Consider the following 23,779-nt stretch of genomic DNA (forward strand, 5'->3'; position numbering starts at 1 on the left):
ATCCCAGTCCACGTCATCGAGCGCATCCTGCAGCATGGGTTCTGATTGGGCAGACCAATGTTTCACGACCCGCCTCTCTGGAGCCACCCGCATGTGCATTTGTTTATATTCCGGTATTAGAAGGATAGCGGCATGATCTGACTTCCCAAAAGCCAGTAGCAAGTTAGCTTTATAACCATTGCTGAATTGCGAATAGCAGTGATCCAGTGTGTTCTTCCCTCTGGTTGGACAGGAGATATGTTGATAAAAGTTTGGCATTACCTGTCTGAGTTTTGCCTTATTAAAATCTCCAGTCACAATGATGGCAGCGTCCGGATGACGGTTTAAACACACACTGAGCATGTCATGGAGCTTAGACAGGGCCGTATCTGTGTCCGCCTGAGGTGGGATATAAACGGCCGTTACAATGACCGACGTAAACTCCCGTGGCAGATAAAACGGGCGGCACTTGATCGTTAAATGCTCCAGGTGAGGCGAGCAGGAATGGGACAAAGTGATGATGGGCCCTATTTTAACGATCTGAAACGCAAGTGTCAAAGCGCAGAGCGCAAGTAACTTTGTGGGCGGGTCTCGGCGCTGTTGCTATTTTCCCGGCGGGATAAATGACTCTTGCGCCCGGCGCAAATCTAAAAGGGGTTGGTCTGAAGTAGCTTCATTATTCATAGGTGTGGTTTGGGCGTAACGTGAAATAAACCAATCAGAGCATCATCTCACATTCCCTTTAAGAGCAGACGCACTTTTTCCTTGGCGTATTGCTATTATAACGGCAGATTTGCCAGGCGCGCGCCAGGAACGGTTCACAGCCGAGGAGAGCAACGCTCTCGTCACGGCCGTAAAAGAGAGAGAAGTGACATTGGGGATGGAGAAACACCCAAATTAGCTTCAGTTAAACAGGCATATAATAATGTGGGTAAATGTGTAAGCTAGATGTATGCTTTTATAATAAATTGTCTATCTGTAACACAATTGTCAGTTTTAAGACAAATTTGAAAACATACTTTTATTCTCTTGCTTTTAATTCTCTTTAATTTCTTATGTCTTTTTGCTTTATTTTTTGTTTTGAAATGTTGATACATATTTATTTTTTTATGTGTGTCTTACACACATTTTTATGTAATTTTAAGGCATATTGTTTCTTTCCTGCTCTAACTTGTAAAGCACTTTGGGTCAACTGTCGTTCGTTTAAATGTGCTATACAAATAAAATGACTTGACTTGACTTGACTTATCTATCTATCTATCGTTTGTAATAATATGATTTGCAAAAATGAAAACAGCTGCTTCTGTGTAGATTAGAGAATCAAAGTTTATGCGCGTTGTGCACGCTATACATTATGGTCAAGCATGCGCCCTTAAAATAGCATAATGAACAACGCGCAACGCGCCACTGACTTTAGACTAGGTTTTTTCTGGCCAGTGGCGCAATTGTTTTATGGAACAGTAAAATAGCACCAGGTTTTGTTTGCGCCGGAACACGCCTCCTTTTTTGCGCTGAACCGCCCAGGGAGCGCAAGTTCATTCCCTAGTTTAGCGACGTGCTTCTGTGGAGGGAAAAGCGCGCTTTGCGCGGGTGCAAAATAGGAATGAAACATGCGTCGGTGTACAAAGTCAATTGCGCTGGGTGCAAGATAGGGCCCGATGTTTCTTAGGTCACACCATTTGCTGTTAATCATGAAACATACCCCACCGCCCCGGATTTTACCAGCCTCAGCTGTCCTGTCCATCCTAAAAACTGAGAAATCTTCGGACGTTGTTACAGCTGCGTCCGGTACCTCCGGGGTAAGCCATGTTTCGGTCAAACAGAGGATGTTGCAGTCCCTGATATCCCGCTGGAATCTTATCCTAGCTCTCAGATCATCCATTTTGTTCTCAAGTGACTGGACGTTGGCAAGCAGGATACTGGGCAAAGGTGGACTATGCGCTCTAGTCCTCAGTCTATTCCGTACCCCAGCACGTTTCCCTCTGTGTTTTTTATTCCGTCGCTTCAGAGGAGCTTTCTCCTGGCTATTATTCCCCTCCATAGCACGAAGAATCTCTGGTGGCCACGCTGGGTCAATGGATAAAACATCGCTCACTAGGTAATTAAAATGATTTCTAATGGTTAAAAGTGTTCTACTATCATACATAATCACTGCAGATGTTATATGTACAAAAGAAAAAAGTAGTTCTAAATAAAATACTAAATAAAAACACAGTCTAAGCGGAGCAACCAGAACGGCGTCCGAACGCGGCGGCACCATGTTCCATGTTTCAGCTGTGCGATTCATCCGACCATCCGATTGCCGGTCAGGAGAGGTTTATCGCCTCCCGTATCCCCCCATACACTGCACGAACACTGTGCGATAAACTACGCATGACAAAGCTGAAAATCGACCCGACCCGAAAAAGAGTCGCACGAGTCAGATTTCGGCTCAAAATCGGACGAAAATTGCACAGTGTATGCCCAGCCTTACTCTCCAACTAGAGACTCAGGTCTTCTGACCTATTGCTATTGACAGTTCCTCATTGCTGTTATAAATCTAAGGGTGACCGTGCCTTTTGGGTGAAGGGTCTGAAATGATGGAATAGTCTTCCTTTCCATGTGAGGTCATCTTCATCGCTAGCCATTTATAAGTTTTCTCTTAAAACATATCTGTTTTGTTTGGCTTTGAATAGATCATGAAATGGGTTTTTGAAGCTGATATAATGTATGATGTTGTATTTAAAAAGAAAAAAGTTTATTCTTGCTTGATCTGTAAAGCACTTTGGGTCAACTTCGGTTGTATGCTATAAAAAATAAAGGTTGACTTGACTTGATCCGAGAAGGTTAGGAGAGGTTAGGAGGAGTCAGCAGGACTCATCAGTGGCATCTGGTCCCTGTAAAAAAAACAACAACTGTGAACCTGCTGAAATCAGGAGCAAATGGGGCTGCACAGTTTAGGGGGGAAATCTGGTTAAATTCTGGTTAAAATTGCGATTTGACATTCACATTGTGCCTACTTGTAGGGTTGCACTATTTCATTATTATAAAATTACAGTATTTAAAAATAAATATAATATAGTAATTCAAATAATAATAATAATTTTACCTTTATTTTATAAGAAAAATGCAGGCAGCCTATAACTATAAATAATTAGAAAGAAACACTTAAGAAACAACAAACAAAGAATGAGAACAAAGGGTGACAGGGGGAAACTAAGCAGAATATGACCATGAAACTAAACAAGACAAGGTCGTGACAGGCATCTCCTTCACATTGACATTCAAACAGGTCTCCTTGTTGACGATTCCAAGATGGCGGCACGTTTGACGTACCTGAAGCAGCCGAGCTGCATCTACTGTACATATCTATGGTTGGCGACCCTAGCTGCGGTGAATGCACAGGTAAGTGTGCAAGTGTAACCAGATGTATTTCATGAGATTAAGGATAAAAAACCTTTGTGGAAGTTTTTTTTTTAACTTTTTTTTTTTAACTATTCCTTCAAAAATAGGAAGTGTTACAACCCAAACCTGATGAACTTCAGATTTTAAATAAAGACACCAGAGGACTTCATTTCTTAGCAGACAAAGGAAACAAAAAACATCCAGGTAAGATTGAAATGTTGTTACAGAATGTGAATGTGCTATCAAAAATATCACTGGACAGATTCAATATCATTTGAAGGAAAAATGTCTCAGGTTACGTATATAACCTGGTTCCCTAAGAGGGGTTGGTAATGACATTTCCATAGTGTCAACACCATGACAGCATCTAGTTCCCCTTTCAGGGAACCAAGTTACATGCGCAACCGGAAACGTTCCCTTTCGGAACTCAACACTGTCATGGCATTGACACTATGGGAATGTCACAGACAACTGTTGAATGCAGACATGACTTGGTAAACCCTGAAGGACCTGTGACCCTGGGGTTGAGCCCATGTCCAGACTGTAAATCCTGAGTAATGTGTGTGGAGAGGGCCAGCCGGCTGCAGCACAAACCTTATGTCAGGGCCCACCCCTAGATAGAGCTATAGAAGATTCTACACTCCTTGTGGATTTCCAGAGGCAAAGCCATTACGAGAGCCTCATAGGACAGAGCAATAGCATCTACAATCCAATGGGAAAGACACTGCTTGGGGACTGTGTTACTAAAGCAGACCAGAAAACAAGACAGGGGTAGCTGCAGGTCAGAGCACTGGGCGTGCAGAAAGGAGGTGTGTTTTGGAGGTGTGAATTGCTACAACAGAAACTAACCCTGCCACACACCTTGGTCGACAGCTTTCGCGACCAATAATAAAGACCCTTCCACGCGCACCTACCATTCGGCATGCCCCAAACATTCATAATGCTCATTACTCCAACCTGCAGATATCCACACTTGCAAAAGATTAGGAGAATGTACGCCACTGGCCCGACATAAATCCTAAGAGCCTGGATTGGTTATAGTAGATGCAGCCTTTCTCAAGGCTCAAATGGAGCCTCTAATAAAAAATATAAAAAAAAATAAAACTTTCCAGGACCACAGAAAGATCCTACAAAGGAACTCTGCAATTTTAGGTCATACAATTTTCTTGTGGTGGGAGCTCTGGAAGTCAAAAGTGTCTCAAAATCCTCAGTTGAGAGATCAGAATCTATGAGCTGTTACCTTTCAGGTACAAGACCCAAAGTTTCCAAATCTTCAGCCAGAAAGTAAATTGCCCTCTGGAAGAGCAGTTTGGTTTCTGCCAAAAGCAGGAACTGCTGTGCTTGCCTGAATAGGAGGTGCAAGCACAGCTCGCTTTGGTGACTGATGTAAGACACTCTATTGTAAGATGCTTTGGATAAAAGCGTCTTTTAAATGTGTACATGCAAATAAAGCATTTTATATGATATAATTATAGTTAAAGTTTAAAGTTTAAATCTGTATTTCCAAAGACCATTTTCTTTGCCATGCCATGTGCTTGCTATGGCTTCAGTGCTTGCTTGACCCCATATTGCTGCTTGCATCTTTATTTTAAAATGGATTTCTTCAGTATTAACTCTTTCCCTGCCATTGACGGAAATTTACGGCATTTCGTGTTTTCACTGTTTTACGGTAGGGGGCACTATCATGCATCTTCTGAAAGAATACCGAATCTCCTGATCAAAACACAGGTGAAAAAGAAGCAGAAACATTCATTCATCAACATTAAATAGCACATTAATCAAACTGCCTAATGTTACTGAATGAAAAGTCAACCCTGGACAAGCTATAGGACTGTGCAAGCTTTGAGGGTGTTGACTCAATCTACTCTATCCATCTATGTTTTGATCATCGTTCTGAATTAGATCTAGATGTAGTCTTTGACAAAAACTTTTTTTTGCTTTTTCAGCTTTTTGCTCAAATTGTTGCTTTTTTAACTTAAAAAGGAAATGCATAGAGCTAGAATAAAACCTTTTTGTTTTTTAAAGCAGAGGGTGTGCTCTTTATTTTGAAATGTTGCATGTTTGAGATATTCACACAACAAAATATTCTGGGATCATGAAAATTTTGTGAAAATGATCAAAAATGCTGGCAGTGGCTAGCAACTTTTTTCAAAAATGCTGGCGGGTAAACAGTTAACCCTCTGGGGACCAAAAACGCGCCCGCGCGTTTTGCTTGTTTTTTTTTTTTAGCAATGAAAATAAACACTAAATGCTCTGTTAATTTTGATCTTTCATTTTCGTGTAATACATCAATCGATCCTGTTCAGTTTCTATTTTTTTTCCGTATACTCACAATAAAAATATAGTGTTTTGCTTTTTGACAAATAAAGAAAAATTAACATGATGCGATTTCTGCGTTCTCTCTGTCAGTAAACTCCCATTTGAAACGCGTTTGAAAATGATCTATAACTCCGCGATAATTCAGTCAAACAGGCAAACAGACCCACGGGCATAAAGCTTGAGATCGCTTCTTTTAAATGAAGTAATTTATATAAAAAACAAATATTCTCAGCTTCTGTAATCTGTACAAAAAGAGAGCGACTCCAGTCGAGCTCATTACGAGCCATTCAAAAGTAATTTGACCACTCCCCGGAGAGCGCGTGCTATTCAAACGCAAATTCTGAGAACGCCCACATCAGCTGTAAACAAAGCGTGTTGCAATCGAGTGAGGCATAATATAGCCTACCTTATGGAGAAAAGTTTCTCAGAACAGTGCTGATATGAGGAGCAATATCTCCTGATATGAGGAGCAGATCCCGCTGAGGAGTGAGGTAGGCTGTTTTCTTTTCTCAAGTGTTGATGTGGAATAACGTTATGGAATAACGTTATGGAATAACGTTAGTGTAGGCCTATGCAAACCGCAAAAAGATGAATCGCATTTCTATAATATGACTCGCCTTTCTGTGAGATGAATGAAGGGTACATATTTGTAAAGACTGTTTGAATCGCGCGTCTGTGTGTGAAAGAATAAAGTGCTTTGCTATAGCCTACTGAGATGAGTAAAAATCGACTGGAATATGTTGAAATAAAATGTTTTTGTATAAGCAACGTATTAAACTGCAAATTAGCATTTATATGCCCTAATATTTCATAAAAACAACGTTACAGTCAGTCACTTGTTGACTAGATTTGGGTACAGTTTTTAGGCTACTGTAGAATATACTGCCACATCAAATAGCCTAAGCTTTTGTTTAGCAATTTCTGCTCATATCTAACGTTATATATATAACTATATTATTTATATATTATATATATATATATATATATATATATATATGTATATATATATATATATATTTGCTATATTCAAAATAATGAATACATATGATAAAATGTAGGCCTATAATCTTTTTTCTTTTTCTTTTTTACAAAGAAAGAGTACACTTGAAATATTGTTGAAATTGTAATTATTGTTGTAATTGTAACATTTTTAATAAAATAGCAAAACATATTTACAAGATAGATGTAAGCGAAATCTTAAATGGTCAATATAAGTCTTCTTCTAAATACATCTTTTGTCCTTGCATTGTGGCTCAGTCAGTGTCACACCTGAATGAATGGCTAATTATGCAGAGTCATTATGCAGAGTGGGTGGGACTGGGTAATCTAAGGTGTAAACTACTCCTCCCCCTCGCATATTGGCTTTCCAAGCAAAACCTGTTTTACACCATTTAAATCAATGTATTTTTTTTGTGAACGATAAAGCAAGACTATTTTCACATAATTTTGAAGCTAGAACTCAAAGGGACAACATCAATTAGTCAAAAGTATTGTGGACACATATTTAATATGTGTTTTGTGGTCTTAATTCAGCAACTTTCATTTGAATTTTTTTCCAATAACCACGCATAAACATTATTCTCTTAAAAATACAAACATCTACATACACGTTGCTCGCATATTATGGTAGCCCTGTTTGTGCTATATAGAGTGAATTTACACCTTTGCCATTAACATGTTTATAAATAACTGAAAAAAGCACAAATGTCAGAGCATGTCAGAACATCTCAAGGACCCCAAAAACAGCTTGGTCCCCAGAGGGTTAAACAGTATTCATTACCATCAGATATAATTTTGTTAATATATGATAAATATTCTAAGTATAAATAATACCTTTTATTTATTTACTGCAGCCCTGGCATCACAGACCATTAAAGTGGCAGCTCTAGGAAGACCTCTGTTTCCTGGTATGCTGTATGACTGCCGCAAGGATACCTTCATTCCAGGTGCTTTACAAACCTAAAATATATAAATAAATAAAAGTTTATTTTCCCCTCTTCATCAAATATTGCATCACTAATTACCAGTCCTTGTTTAACAACACTATAAAACCTGCATGTTTCTTCAACAGTAAATCACTTCCTCATACATCTATCTATAAATTACAGCAACGTCTGTCTGTCTGTCTGTGTGTGTGTGTGTGTGTGTGTGTGTGTGTGTGTGTGTGTGTGTGTGTGTGTGTGTGTGTGTGTGTGTGTGTGTGTGTGTGTGACCCTGTGTGTGTGTGTGTGTGTTATTCGCATATCTCTCGTACCGTTAGTCCGCTGGATTTCAAACTTGACAGGTGTCTTGCTACAGGCACGAGTAAGTGCAGTGCCAAGTATGACGTTGTTTGAATTAGAAATGCAAAAGATATTGTTAATATATATCGGAAAAAGAAGCACACACTGCACACTGAGTGAGCACAACTGGCCACTCCCCAGGACCAGAGACAGAGAGGGTCGTAGAAAGCAGTGGATCTTAAGTAGTGTTTTCTATGAGTTCACTGTGTAGCCTGCTCCCTGAATCGTGTAGTTAAACTTTCCACATTTATTGTATGTCATTATGTCAGTCTCAGTATTTGCTTTCTACCATGCACAAATAAAAATGTCACTGAACCTTTGCTGTGTAATTGTAACAATGAGCACTCAAACACACCAAACCAACAACTACTAAAAACACACAAAAACTGATTTTGCACGGGCACTTTGCACTGCTCCCTGAATCGACGCATTTATTCATTTGTGGATGTTAACTGAAACTGTAAGTCAGCTCTGCTGTTTACTTCTGAATATTATATTTCATTCAGGTGCGCTTAACGTTATCGCTACTGTGTAATAGTAGCCTATACTATTCACCAGCTAAACATATCCTATTCAATGCGTTCACACAGTCTCTTTCACAGACATCATTTGTAGTAGCCTATGCACAAACTGTTTGCTCAAGCATAGCATTTTCTTGGAGTTTACTGTGTGCTTTCTACCATGCACAAATAAAAATGTCACTGAACTTTTGCTGTGTAATTGTAACAATGAGCACTCAAACACACCAAACCAACAATTACTAAAAACACACACAAAAACTGATTTTGCACGGGCATTTTGCACTAGAAACTCTAAAAGTAATTTCTAATTTCAGGTGTCACTCTGTGGGATAAGAAATCATTGAGAGAAGATTTGGACAGTCGTCCACAGCCAAAGACAGATGTGAAGTTCAGTAGCTCCGACTCTCTCTCTAGTAAGTCCAGTCTCCTGGATGTGAGTGCTTCCCTGAAGGCCAGCTTCTTGGGAGGGCTGGTGGAGGTGGGAGGATCTGCCAAGTTCCTGCGTGACACCAAATCCTCAAACCAACAGTCCAGAGTTACAATGTATTACAGTGAAACCTCTAGATTTGAACAGCTCACTATGACTCAGTTGGGACAGATCACCTACCCTCAGGTCTTTGACCAGAAAACTGCAACTCATGTGGTCACAGGTGTACTGTACGGAGCTCAGGCCGTCATGGTGTTTGATCGGATATTTTCAGAAGAGGAAGACAAGCAGGAGATTGAGGGAGAACTGAATATCATGGTTGAGAAGATTCCTCAATTTTCCATTGAGGGACACGAAGCTGTAAATATGACAGATGCTCAAAAGAAAGTGGCTGAGAATATTGCCTGCACATTTTATGGTGATGTCCGCCTTGAGCAGAACCCCACCACTTACATGGAGGCCCTAGAGGTGTACAAGAAGCTCCCCACTATACTGAAGGAGAATCCACAGAATGCAGTTCCAATAAAAGTCTGGCTCTATCCTCTTTCTCTACTGGATACAAAAGCTGCTCAGGTCAAGAGAGAAATTAGCACAAGTCTGGTTTCCAACACTGAAGATATAATAGAGGGGCTGGAAGAAGTAGAGAGGACTTGCAACGACCTCTCCAGAAAAACTCTGGTAAATGTTTTCAAAGACATCAAAGAGAGGCTCCGTTTATTTCAGGGCTCTCTTAGCATTTACGAAACGGTGCTCCTGAAAGAAGTGGCCAAGGTCTTGCCTGCTATACGAGGAGGAGAGATGGAGCAACATTCATTGGAAGACATCCTGAAGATCCACAACAGCTCCCCCTTTAATGCTAGCATGCTTAACCAGTGGTTAGATCATGCAAAGGCTGAACTTAACCTCTTCAGTTCTCACACCAAGATGCTGGAGGGAATCAATACTGAAGACTCAAACAGTCTCAACACCATCCTCTTTAATCTTAATATTGATGTTGTGGTGTGCTTGACCTTCACATCTCTGAAGTATGAAGACCCAGATCTCTCAACCCTGAAGAAGTTTGTGGAATCTGATGAATTTAAAGGGCTAAATGTGGGAATGAAACCACATTCTAGCACTTTAGCACCTGTCAGAAAGTGGTTCAACCATCCTGATGTCAGCTCAAAGATGAGAAAGAACTTATCTCTTTTCAGAAGTTTTTCAGAGGCTAATAAAGATGAAAAGAGATATCGATTCATTATTTCTGCCATCTCCAATCCCTCCAGTCCTGGCTCCTCTATCTATCTGTATGAAAAAGGGAAGCTGACAGACACACAGTTCCAGCCCGTGTCGAAGCCTCCTCCACCAGAAGTGATGAAGGTCCTGGAGCGCAGTGTGACCCTGAAACTGCAGAAGTCCCCAACTGGAGAAACTGTGCGGTTCAGAGTGGAGTACCAGCAGGAGAAAGCAGATTCTGGCGCTGAGGAACAGTGGATTATCATAAACACAGCTGAGGAAGTCTTTACTCTGACTGGATTGGAGTCTGGAAAGCAGTACTCGATCCGCTACAGGATAGTGGGTAAAGTGGGAGTGAGTGAAGCCAGTGACACTATCGGCCCCATACCATCTTCAGGTAAGTGTTTTTTGCATTAATCTTTATCTTTTAAAAAAATATATATTTCGCTTCATTCACAGTCAATGTTTGCATTGACAACCATATTTCCTAACATGTGTGGCTATAATTAAAGGGTTAGTTCACCCAAAAATGAAAATTCTGTCAGTAATTACTCACCCTCATGTTGTTCCAACCCCGTAAGACCTTCGTTCATCTTCGGAACACAAATTAACCCTCTGAGGTCGGCAAACGCGCCCCCGCGTTTTGTTGGATTTTCTTAACATTGTAGCACTTTAAACTTAAATTACTCCGTCATTTATGGTCATACAGAAAAAAAGAAATATAATAAAAGAATCTGTGATATTTCTACTTTTGTATGTGTCCACTTACAATCAAATCAAAACATTGTGCTTTTGAAAAATAAAGAAAATAAACAGGGTGTGCGTTCTGCCTCTCTGTCGCGGTGAACTTTTTTTTCTTGAGCACGTCTATAAACTGAAACAAAACTCAGCGAATACTTGTCACACATTTATGAGCCATATATCTTTATAATCATTTAAGTGTGTACTTTTAAATGATCGGATTCAAACTGAAAACAAATATTCTCTGTTTAAGTAATTTGTATAAAACCAACAAGATGTCCAGCTACTCAAACGCTTCATCAGTCTCTGCTTTTCGTCGAGATTGAAAGACGCGTCGTGAGCTTACATTGGCTTTACCCCAGAAGATGAACGCGATTTGAAGACAAGAAAGATAAGGTAAGAAATTCTTACATATTAGTTTGTTATTGTTGCATAAATTTCACATTGCAGTTGAACTGTTGCTAGATATATGGTGACTATTATCATATTTAGATCCGTGTTTACTGTTACTGTGTTTGTGGATATCTGGTCAAACGTAGATATGTATGGTAACCATAATGTTTTATATTTGAGCACGATCGCGTTTGAATGTATCACATTTTGGATCGCGATCACGTTTGAATGTATCATATTTTGGAAAAGCAAAACGCTCCAAACGGCTTCATGTTTTTACTATTATCTCATTTCATATCATCATAACGAATGGAAACATTTTAAGTAACATGATAATCAATATATTTTTCTCTAGCTTAGTTACTGAAATCTTTTGGAAGATTTATATAGGTTGCTATATTGTTATTATTTTATGCAGCACTGCGCATAGCCTATGCCTACAAGGCACAACAAACGTGGTGTTCATTATATAATATATTGTTGGAAACATTTGTGTGTGTGTGTGTGTGTGTGTGTGTGTGTGTGTGTGTGTGTGTGTGTGTGTGTGTGTATTCTGTGAATTTTAAAAAGCAATTTTAACCAGAAAAATCTAAAATGTATTCCCAAAATCGTGCAGGCCTTTCTCTTGATATCAGTGTGTTCACTTTTTTTTTTTTTCAGGACCCAGATGCCACTGAGTCCTGCTGACTTCAACATTCACAGTACATGTCTCTGTACATGAACATGGTAAAGTGAAAATCAAACACCTTGGAAATGAAAGGTATGTACAATGTTTTTAGGAATGGCACAAAGGTCTCTTTCTTTGGATCATGTTGTGTTGTAAATAAATCCAAACAATCTAAAAGCCATTCTTTTTTAAATCTCCTCATTCTTTGTGGAAGGTTGGTCAGAATGATGGGCCCTGATAAGCTCCTAATAGGGCCATTAGGGTGTGTCTTTGTCTTTCTCAGGTGTAAAAAGCCTTACATATTAATGAGATGATCCGCCCCTTCGCATATTGCTTTTTCACACAAAACACGTCGTAAAAATTTTAAATCAATATATTGTCTTCTCTGAATGAGCAGTCAGGGTGATTTTCACATAGTTTTGGAGCAAATATTCTAGGCTACGCCATACAATTTTCAAAAGTCTTGTCAAGAAATAATCAGTATGGGTTTCATGACCTTATTTCAGTGAGAATTTTTTTTTGTATTTTCACAAACCACGCATAAATGTCATTATCTCAAAACTACAAACTTTTACACACATGCTGCTGATATATTATTGTAGCAGAGTTTGTGCTGAATACAGTGTAATCAGACTTTAGCCATGGAAATGTCACAAGTAACAGAAATAACCACAAATGTCAGAGCATGTCAGAACACCTCCAGGGCCCAGAAAACAGCTCAGACCTCAGAGGGTTAAGATATTTTTGATTAAATCTTAGAGTTGTCTAACTCCTCCATAGGCTTCTAAGGAACCGAAACTTGCTGGCCCAGAAAATGTATTAAAGACATCGTTAATATAGTCCAAGTGACTCCAGTGGCTCAATCTTAAGTTTATAAAGCGACGAGAATACTTTTTGTGCGCAAAAACAAACAAAAATAACGACTTTATTCCACTATTTATTTCCTTCTCTCTGGACCTCTAGTTGGTTCGCGTAGTGTTTTTGCGCAGCGCGTCTGTGTTACACGTCACCACATAGGCTCACTATTGGCCGACCCTTGTCATGTGTGATACGTGGTGACGTGCAACACAGACGCGCTACGCTTAAACACTACGCAAAAAGACCCGAGGCCCAGAGAGAAGGAAATGAAAAGTGGAATAAAGTCGTTATTTTTGTTTGTTTTTGCGCACAAAAAGTATTCTCGTCGCTTTATAAACTTAAGATTGAGCCACTGGAGTCACTTGGACTATATTAACGATGTCTTTAATACATTTTTTGGGCTAGCAAGTTTCGGTTCCTTGGAAGCCTATGGAGGAGTTAGACAACTTTAAGATTTAATCAAAAATATCTTAATTTGTGTTCCGAAGATGAACGAAGGTCTTACGGGGTTGGAACAACATGAGGGTGAGTAATTACTGACAGAATTTTCATTTTTGGGTGAACTAACCCTTTAAATGTGTAACATTTTGTAAAGTGTTTCCCACTTGACTGTATATATGAACGTATTATTTCCTTTGTTCATGTTGTTACGCAGAGTATATTATGTATTTGATGTCTAATGTAGGCTACTATACTTAATCATATGACATTCACAATAAACAATACAAAGCCTTGAACAAGTGACACGTACATTTCTCTGTATAAAAACCAATAGGACATTTAAAACCCTCTGGTGCTCCTCATTTGGGAGTCACACTTATTCTCTTCGCGGTCAAAAGTGACCGCACGCCTGATATTGTTTTATTTAGTCAAATTTGTAAAATGTAAAATTGTATTTTGAGAGGATTTGATGGTAATTATTCATGTTTATGCAATAATTATGGTCCATTTTTGCCATTGAAAATAATTGTAAAATTTTTTTTTAAAAATTGCATATTTTTTTACAAATTTTTCAAAGAGATCTTCAGATGTCCACTTGAGTGGACAGCATGCGGTTATGGTTTAAACTGAAGATATACTGTATTAAATATAATACAATAATCGAACAGATAAAGTATGTGCATTTAACAAACTAATCAATACAATTATATCAAATCATGTGAAAACTATAAAATATATACAAAAAATATAAATGCCAAATATTGCAAAGGCTTCATACAACTTCATACAAGTTGCACTTCGCGTATCTTTGATATCAGAACATGAGGACGTGATTCTATCAGAATTTTCTACAGTCTGTCAAGGTACAACTGTGGAAACCATTCAGATGCTCCCTCCAGTGCATCAGAGTATGGAGATTTACCCTTATTAGCTGATAATTCTGATTATGTTCAAGATGGACATGCACATTTCTATCATAGCCCTCCTCTGAGAAAACCTAGTGATACGTTTTTTTCAATCTCATCTGAAATGATCAGTGTTGGGGGTAATGCATTACAAGTAACATGCATAATGCATTTAGATTACTTTTTTGATGTTACAAGTAAAGTAATGTGTTACAAGTAACATGCATTACGTAATCAGATTTGTTTTAATGTTACGAGTAATGTATTGTAACATGCATTACCTAATCAGATTACTTTTTGATGTAACGAGGACTAGTTATGCCTTGTAAAGCATTTATAAAGGAGATTTAAAGGCTCGCTTATCTTCTAAACAGAAAAAGGAAACAAATACAACACAGTGATACAGAACATAATGGATTTTCTCCACATTGTAGCACTATAAACTTAAATTACTCCGTCATTTATGGTCATACAGAAAAAAGAAATATAATAAAAGAATCTGTGATATTTCTACTTTTTTATGTGTCCACTTACAATCAAATCAAAACATTGTGTTTTTGTAAAATAAAGAAAATAAACAGGGTGTGCGTTCTACCTCTCCGTCGCGGTGAACTTTTTTGAACTTCTTGAGCACGTCTATAAACTGAAACAAAACTCAGCGAATACTTGTCACAGATTTATGAGCCATATACCTTTATAAACATTTAAGTGTGTACTTTTAAATGATCGGATTCACACTGAAAACAAATATTCTCTGTTTAAGTAATTTGTATAAAACCAACAAAATGTCCAGCTTCTCAAACGCTTGCTCATTATTTTTTTAATTTACCACGCCCACTCGTGCAAAAGATATTCACATGCAAATCTCCACATGGAACGCAATCGCGCTCATTAGGCCTACCTCAAAAACAAAACACCAAAACACTTCACAAGTCTCTGCTTTTAGACGCGCCTGAGCTTACATTGGATTTACATCAAAGAAGAAGAACGCGATTTGAAGACAAGAAAGATGTAAGGTAAGAAATTCTTACATATTAATTTGTTAACGTTGCATAAATTTCACATTGCAGTTGAACTGTTGCTAGATATATGGTGAATATTATAATATTTAGACCCGTGTTTACTGTTACTGTGTTTGTGGATATCTGCTCAAACGTAGATATGTATGGTAACCATAATGTTTTATATTTGAGCGTGATTGCGTTTGAATGTATCATATTTGATACATTCGAAAAGCAAAACGCAACAAACGGCTTTATGTTTTTACTATTATCTCATTTCATATCATCATAACGAATGGAAACATTTGAAGTAACATGATAATCAATATATTTTTTTCTCTAGCTTAGTTGTTACTGAAATATTTTGGAAGATTTATAGGCTGTTATGGTTATTGTTATTATTTTATCCAGCACTGCGCATAGCCTATGCCTACAAGGCACAGCAAACCTGGTGTTCATTATATTATATATTGTTGGAAACATTTGTGTGTGTGTGTGTATTTTGTGAATTTTAAAAAGCAATTTTAACCAGAAAAATCTAAAATTTATTCCCAAAATCGTGAAGGCCTTTCTCTTGATATCAGTATGTTCACTTTTTTTTTCTTTCAGGGCCCAGATGCCACTGAGTCCTGCTGACTTCAACATTCACACGAGTCTCTGTACATGAACATGGTAAAGTGAAAATCAAACACCTTGGAAATGAAAGGTATGTACAATGTTTTTAGGAATGGCACAAAGGTCTCTTTCTTTGGATCATTGGTTTCAATGAGTGCTTTTTGTCATTTGTTGTGTATCTTTGGATTATGTTGTGTTGTAAATAAATCAAACAATCTAAAAGCCATTCTTTTTTAAATCTCCTCATTCTTTGTGCAAGGTTGCTCAGAATGACAGGGCCTGATAGCTCCTAATAGGGCCGTTAGGGGAGGGTCTTTGTCTTTCTCAGGTGTGAAAATCGTACATATTAATGAGCTCCCGCATAAAGCTTTGTCGCACAAAACACGTCGTAAAATTTTTAAATCAATTGTCTTATCTGAATGAGCAGTCAGGGTGATTTTCACATAGTTTTAGAGCAAATATTCTAGGCTACGTCATACAATTTTCAAAAGTCTTGTGAAGAAATAATCAGTATGGGTTTCATGACCTTATTTCAGTGAGAATTTTTTTTTGTATTTTCACAAACCACGCATAAATGTCATTATCTCAAAACTACAAACTTTTACACACATGCTGCTGATATATTATTGTAGCAGAGTTTGTGCTGAATACCAGTGTAATCAGACTTTAGCCATGGAAATGTCACAAGTAACAGAAATAAGCACAAATGTCAGAGCATGTCAGAACACCTCCAGGGCCCAGAAAACAGCTCAGACCCCAGAGGGTTAATAATAATCATTATTAATGCAAAGCATGCAGAAGTTCATTGCAAAGGAAATAATCCTACTAAAACCCTTCTGCTCTCTTGCTCCAGTTTCTCTAATTGGAAACTCCCACCACCATTTCTACTAGTGCTTAACCGAACCCTGCTCGTATAACACCAAAACACAACAGAAATTCACAAAAGACATCAAATTATTCGCTCGCTGTTATCCTAATCTTTAGAATCCATACTGCGACTGTGACACATCGTCATATGAATGACTTTTGGTGGCGCTTTTGACATTTTCACAATAAATAAATGATTGTGATTACACTTGTCTGTCCTGTTATGTTTTTCTTCATAACGTTACGTAGTTTGAAGCAATGGTTATGTGTTAGGCGTAGCGGCCTAACCTAGTGGCTCAAAACATCTTTTTAATGCTATATTGTTTCTAAAATTGTAATTTTCCAAATTCCGCCACATCTCTGTTCATTACGTTTTATGCTGTTTAAATTCTGTATAAAAAGGGTATGTTTAGGTAAAAGGAAAATTATACAGATATCTTTATGCTATGAAAGATTTGTAAATATGAGACGTTCTGTAGCTGTAAAAACATCATAATAATATTTTGTTTAAATGTTGCAGATACTTCCACATTATACATTTTAGCATCTATCCACATGTACAAAAAAACATACATTTTTGTGTCTCTGAAAATTACGTATTAATACCTACATATTAACAATGGGACCAGGCTGTTCAATGATAAAATGAGAAAGATGAGAACATATTCAATATTTTAGCAGATTAAATCTTAATATACTGTATGAATTAGTTCCCCACATCATGACAGCAATATTACAGACAACACAACTCACCGTATTCTCTGTTGTCAGCTTGTCTTATTGGAAATACTTGAACGAGTTGAACGTGCTTTAAGCCAATAATTAAAACAGTATATCTGACATTAAATCCCCATACTCTGTGACTTTAAGTAGACACTCTTTATGACAACAATGCATTTGTGAACATGAAGGAAACTTTTGATATTTACTGTTAAAATCACACATTTAAATACTGCTGATTCTATTGATACCAAAAGTTGAATGAATATCTGATAACAATGTGTTTTTAAGAATGTAAGAGATATGATTTTGTGATACCAGCATTTAAAACCAAACGTCAATGATGCATTTTTATGATTTTAATAATTAGAACTAAAATGTGGCTTTCATGTATTCACAGAAATTCTCATAATAAGCAGTACATTTACATTTAGTCATTTAGCAGACGCTTTTGTCCAAAGCGACTTACAAATTAGGACTAAATTAAGCGAGTCATTGTGAAGAGGCAAAAAACAACGCAAGAAGTGCTCAAAAAACCAAGTGCAGGCATTGTTCAGAGTAGCATAACCCCGCTAAGGAAAATATTTTTTAATTTTTTTATGAGGTTAAGTGCTCACGGAAGAGATTGGTTTTCAGCTGTCTTTTGAATGATGCCAGGGACATGTTTGAACTGCTCATCCACACAGTCCAGACCACATTCACTCAGCCGTTCTATCCAGGGTTTTGGGCTTTCAGTAGAATGATTAAAATGATTGAGCATCAGACATGTATTGATCAATTGATGTCTCTTTGAAAAAGAATAAAAAGGAGGTTGAGGTTTAATCCAAGTCTTATAAAGCAATATGATTACTTTGTATATGGTTAATATGATTAACCATATTCCCTCTGATCAAATCTGTGCTCAGTTCATGTCTACAGAAGCCAAATCAAATATGGTGACGTCACTAATATCAACCCCTCAACAGTGGTTGTGTCAGGATCTGGGCTCTGTAAACAGCAGAGACATCTCTAAATATCTTCTGTGTTGGAGGATTTCTGCATGTGTTAGCAATGGATGCAGGATCACTTTCTCTTGACATGATAATCACACTCTTCATGTCTGTTGATTTCCACAGCCACTGTGGGTCAAGACACAGTCAAGACCAGGAGCGAGTTCCTTCAATGTAAGTCAGAAAACAAGCAGAGAATGTTCATGTTCTTCCTGGAGAAGCTGAAAGAAAACATGACAGAAGAGTTTTAGAGTTGATCATGTGAATGATGATTACACTGCACTGAGACACTGCTGATATACTGAACATGAAGAGTTCAGATACATTAAAAGATCAGATTCATAACTCCTGATTGTGATGTGTTTTCTCTCCATCAGATTCCCGTCAGCTCACTCTAGATCCGAACACATTGCATAAACTCCTCCTTCTGTCTGAGGAGAACAGAGCGATTACTGGCACTCTCACAGAGCAATCGTATCGTGATCATCCAGACAGATTTGATGGGTGGCCTCAGGTGTTGTGTAGAGAGAGTGTGAGAGGACGCTCCTACTGGGAGATTGAGTGGAGTGGTGGTGTGTTTATATCAGTGTCATATAAGAGCATCTGCAGGAAGGGACAGGTTAAAGAGTGTATGTTTGGAGCTAATGATCAGTCCTGGAGTTTGTTCTGCACGTCCTCCAGTTACGCATTCCTACACAATAGCATAGGGACTGATCTCCCTGTAGTGTCCATCAGCAGTAGAGTAGGAGTGTATGTGGATCCCAGTGCAGGAACTCTGTCCTTCTACAGCATCAGCGGAGACACAATGAGCCTCATCCACACACAGAACACCACATTCACTCAGCCGCTCTATCCGGGGTTTGCGGCTGGTCCTGAATCATCAGTGAAACTGTTGATGAATGAGAATAGACTGTAGAGAGATTCTACCCATAATGCTTTGAGCTTCATGATAAATCAGTAACAGTGAGATGTTCTAGAGTCTCTTATTTTCTCTTCATTACATTAATAACACAGCTGAACTTCTGTCACTGCAATATCATGTCAGAATAACTGTGTAATAAATCCTCATATAGACATCAGTGTGTGTGACGGTGTGTGTCTTCCTCATGTAGACATCAGTGTGTGTGACGGCGTGTGTCTTCCTCATATAGACATCAGTGTGTGTGACGGCGTGTGTCTTCCTCATATAGACATCAGTGTGTGTGACGGTGTGTATCTGTGCTTTTCTCAAGCTCTGTTTGTGTTGCTGAAGATCAGCTTCATTTAGTTTCACAGTAGATTCACATAAATCATTTATAAATCATGTAGAAGTGAGATTTGTTAAACGTATTTTAATCCAGGTGTATTTTATGCAACATTATTATATTTGCAGAGTTTTATCAGTTATTATTTTCCTGCTCTAAACATGTCTGTGCGTCAGAGACTGTAAGTCATAAAGATCTCAAGCTGGGAAATAAAAAAAACTTCTCCTCGACCGTTTGATCCAATTCACTTGAAACTCAGGACAAAAAGTCATCAAAAAATCCCTGACACATCAAAACACTGAAGATATTAAATGATAATTTGTATGTGTTGATCTGCATCTGCTGAACGTCACGATCAAACCCAACGAATCCTGATATTCATCTTCTCTGGGTCACATGATAACACACTCTTCAAATATCACTCACACAATTCAACAAACATGGTCGTCAGCAGCCAATCAAATCACAGCAGCTAATGAGGTCAATTCATAATGTCTGACTCTTATGATAATTAACGTATATGTGTCAAAATGAGGCTGTGTATCAAATCTTGAGAGATTCAGCCACATGGTGGCGCTATAATAAGCAACATTACATTTTTGCTAATAACTCTGTTTCCTAGTGAAGCTTCGAAACACAACAAGCCCTGAAAACTGATAAAAGAACAGATATTATACAGACACCTGATATTTAATCTTATTAGATGTTTAGTTCACTGCATCTGATGGATTATACGATCAATAAAACATTTGCATGTGTTTGTAAAAGCTGTTTTAGTGCATTAGATTCAAGATGAATGGCGTGCTCAATTCCTTTTGAGTTTGATTTGGGTGCTCTTCGGTCCAAGGTAGAACATCTAAGAGGCAGTGTAGAGAAAGAATTCTCTGATAACCGAGGCACTCCTTAATTAAAATGTCTTTATTACAAAAATGACATGTCCTAACTGGACAACTTTAAAATGCCATTTTAAAGTTGTCCAGTTAGGACATGTCATTTTTGTAATAAAGACATTTTAATTAAGGAGTGCCTCGGTTATCAGAGAATTCTTTCTCTACACTGCCTGTTTTAGTGCAAGTTTGGCCTGAGTTACTGCATTCCCACTGTTCCCCAGCAGGAGTCGCCAGCGTGTGGCGATTCACACGATCCGAAACACTGAATCATTTTGTTCAGTTGATTCAGAGCTTTGAAAAGCTTGGTTTCTCCCATCACTAGTCGACTCTGAACTTCACAAAAGTACACAACAGGACATTCTGAGGACTGATGTTTTCTGAGCTTCAGTGTTAAAACACCAGCCGTTATATCAATGGGAATGACAGATGACGGCTGTGATATTAATGTTCTCAGCTCTAGGATAAGAAATCAATCGATCCACTTTCATTTGTATGTTTACAGCACTTTAAGATGAAATGTTTCCTCACATAAACCTCTGTTTACACCTGTAAGTTCAGTTCTAATCTGTTCCACACCTGTTGGGAATCTAACTTCTCTCATACTGGAAAGCACTGCTTTAAGTTCATGAGGATCGATTTTCCCAGTTAAGGGTTAAAAACCACAGAAGATCCTGATGATGCTCCTTTGGACGAGATGAGAGGCGTCATGATGTCACACACACACACACACACACACACACACACACACACACACACACACACACACACACACACACACACACACACACACACACACACACACACACATTCTTGTACATCTATCTTTAAGAGGACATTCATTGACACAATGCAATCTCTAGCCGCTTACCCTAACCTTACCCATCACAACTAAGTGCCTAACCCGACCCCTGACCCTAAACCGACCCCTGACCTCATTATAACCTGATCCCTAAAACCAAAGCTGCATCCGAAATTGAATACTTCCCTACTATATAGTATGTGAAAAACAGTACGCGAGCAGAGTAGTATGTCCGAAATCATAGAATTGGAAAAACAGTAGGCGAAAAAGTACCCGGATGACCTACTACTTCCGGCGAGATTCTGAAGTGTGCATACGATGGACACTTTACTATCCCATGATGCCACGGGAGAGGAGTTGTCGTCGTTATATTTGAAAATGACGGAAAGCGGAGACGCGGCTGTTTTCAAGTGTAAGTAACGTTACTTTACAAAACACTTTTTGTTTCTTTGCGGTTAAATTGTGTTTGTTTAACATCATATAAGTAAATGATTGACTTGTTAAAAGTTTAAATAATGTAAATCAAGGGTACAATTTTGTGAATTGGCTGCAAAATGACAATTTTATTATTATTATTACCGAACAGAACGAGCTAATGCCTGTCAGCTAGTTAACACTGTTTTATTTAACCAATGACGTTGTTTCTCAGTTAAATGAGATAGTTACAAAACTTTTATTTTACAACGATTTTATTTCTCCTTTACCAGTGTTGATATGTAATATGTGTTGGCTACGTAGCAAGCTACTGTTATCAAGTGTACCTCAACTTGTCCATGTAACATTAATATCAATATAATAATATAGATTGACCATGGTTCATCACTAATGTTAAATTCTGTGTTGATTTTGCAGGGGCTGATGAACACACCTGTGTTCTTATAGAGTGGAGAGTGGCTAATGAAAGGGAGGAAAGAAAAGAAAGAGCGACGAGAGCATGAGGAGAGACAAGAACAGGAGAGAGAGAGAGAGAGAGAGGAAAGATTCCTTCAGCTTTTAGAAATAATTGCAAAATAATAATAATAATAATAAAGAAAACAAATGTTAGGCACTCTATTTACATTTTACAAGTTCATTTTGTCATGCAAGTTTTATTACAAAACACTTAATTCCCAGGGATTTACATAGCCCCTTTCACACAGAGATTCCGGAAAATACAAGGATAAAGTGACCCGGCATTTGACCCGGGTTCGTTTGATTTTGGTTCATTCACACTGCCAATGATTTTCCGGAATCAGAGAGTGCGTTCACACACAATCAGTAAAAATCCCGTAAAGACACGTGACATCGATGTGACTTGTAATGTCTCAGCAGCGTCTTAAGTTTGCTTATGAGCTGCGATTTCTCTCTGGAGAAACCACGCTTGTGCATTTTGTTCTCTGATTCGATCATAAACTTGCGCATTACGTACCGTTTCACAGCTGGCGAACGATCCCGGCTTCAGCGTCATCGTTACGATATGGCATTATTACGGCTTTTGTTCACACAGCGCGCATTCCGGGACTGAATGCGGCAATGTTACTAGATCCCCAACCCGGCATCGATCCCGGGTCGTGTTTGCGTTCACACAGAAGGCACTCTGGCAATTTCCCGGCAATTTCCTGGGATCATCGCGCTGTATGAAAGGGGCTCGAGCCCTATTGTGTGGCAGATTCCAGATGGTTTTTGAAACAAGTAAATTGCAGGTATATCTGAAAAATATGAATGCCGCACTATAGAGAAACACCCGCACATGCCAGACACCTTTAAAATGTATTTGCTTTATTTTTGTATATTATTTAACTTTTAAATGGATACAGAATACAAAGCTCAAAACAAAATCCCAAAACTTTGGCACAAATAGAGCTTAAAGCACCGCCAAAAGCAAAAGTTTTAAAACTTTTTTTATTAAAGTGTCATCTTGAGGGAAGAAAATGAACGTCAGCAGCTTCAGTAAGGTAACCTTCACAGGTTTCTAAAAGATCTAAAGGGACTTTCTTATTAACAATCTCATTTGTAGGACATCACTTTAAAATAATTCAAAATCTGTTTCTTTAAAATTATGTTATGTAAAAAAGATGAGAACTTTACACCCTGGGTAATTTTTGGATTTCCACTTGAATTTTTCCTACCCAAATTTAAAAGAAATAATTTTATTGATGTCCTTTTTTTCCACCCATGGTCGCAATCAGTGACTGGATGGACTACCGTGAGAGTCGGAGGTCGGGGTGGAGGTCAGCTCCATCTTTAAAATATAGATGAAGAATTGGCGCAGTAGGTTGTAGGGCTCACAATCTGTAAACGTGTTTATAGTTTATTTTAGAATACAATTTATAAATATATGTATGTATGTATTATATGTATATGATTCATTTCTTATGTATGTGTGTGTGTGTGTGTGTGTGTGTGTGTATATCACTGGCAATTATATCCTAAGATAAGATCCAAGATGGCGCTGAGTATAGCCGCCTCGGTGTTAGGTGTGTTTTGTTTTTGTGCGTTAATTCAGTTTTCGGCTGGGATTCTCGGTGCTCTTTCACCAGAGA

The 23,779-nt window shown here is 38.2% G+C and overlaps 1 protein-coding gene across 1 annotated transcript in view; it reads left to right on the forward strand.

Moving 5' to 3' along the window:
* LOC311290236 (stonustoxin subunit beta-like) overlaps positions 1-19,403 on the forward strand; it is a 29,983-nt gene extending 10,580 nt beyond the window's left edge. The window contains exons 2-7 of the mRNA XM_084408596.1: positions 3,251-3,363; positions 3,471-3,567; positions 7,536-7,628; positions 8,800-10,524; positions 18,451-18,498; positions 18,702-19,403. Of these exons, the coding sequence (XP_084264722.1) occupies positions 3,274-3,363; positions 3,471-3,567; positions 7,536-7,628; positions 8,800-10,524; positions 18,451-18,498; positions 18,702-19,240 (2,592 nt within the window). The 5' untranslated portion in view covers positions 3,251-3,273 and the 3' untranslated portion in view covers positions 19,241-19,403. The remainder of the gene's footprint in view (positions 1-3,250; positions 3,364-3,470; positions 3,568-7,535; positions 7,629-8,799; positions 10,525-18,450; positions 18,499-18,701) is intronic.
* The last annotated feature ends 4,376 nt before the right edge of the window (positions 19,404-23,779 follow it).

Source organism: Rutilus rutilus (assembly GCF_951802725.1).
Source record: "Rutilus rutilus genome assembly, chromosome: 5".
Lineage (NCBI taxonomy): Eukaryota > Metazoa > Chordata > Actinopteri > Cypriniformes > Leuciscidae > Rutilus > Rutilus rutilus.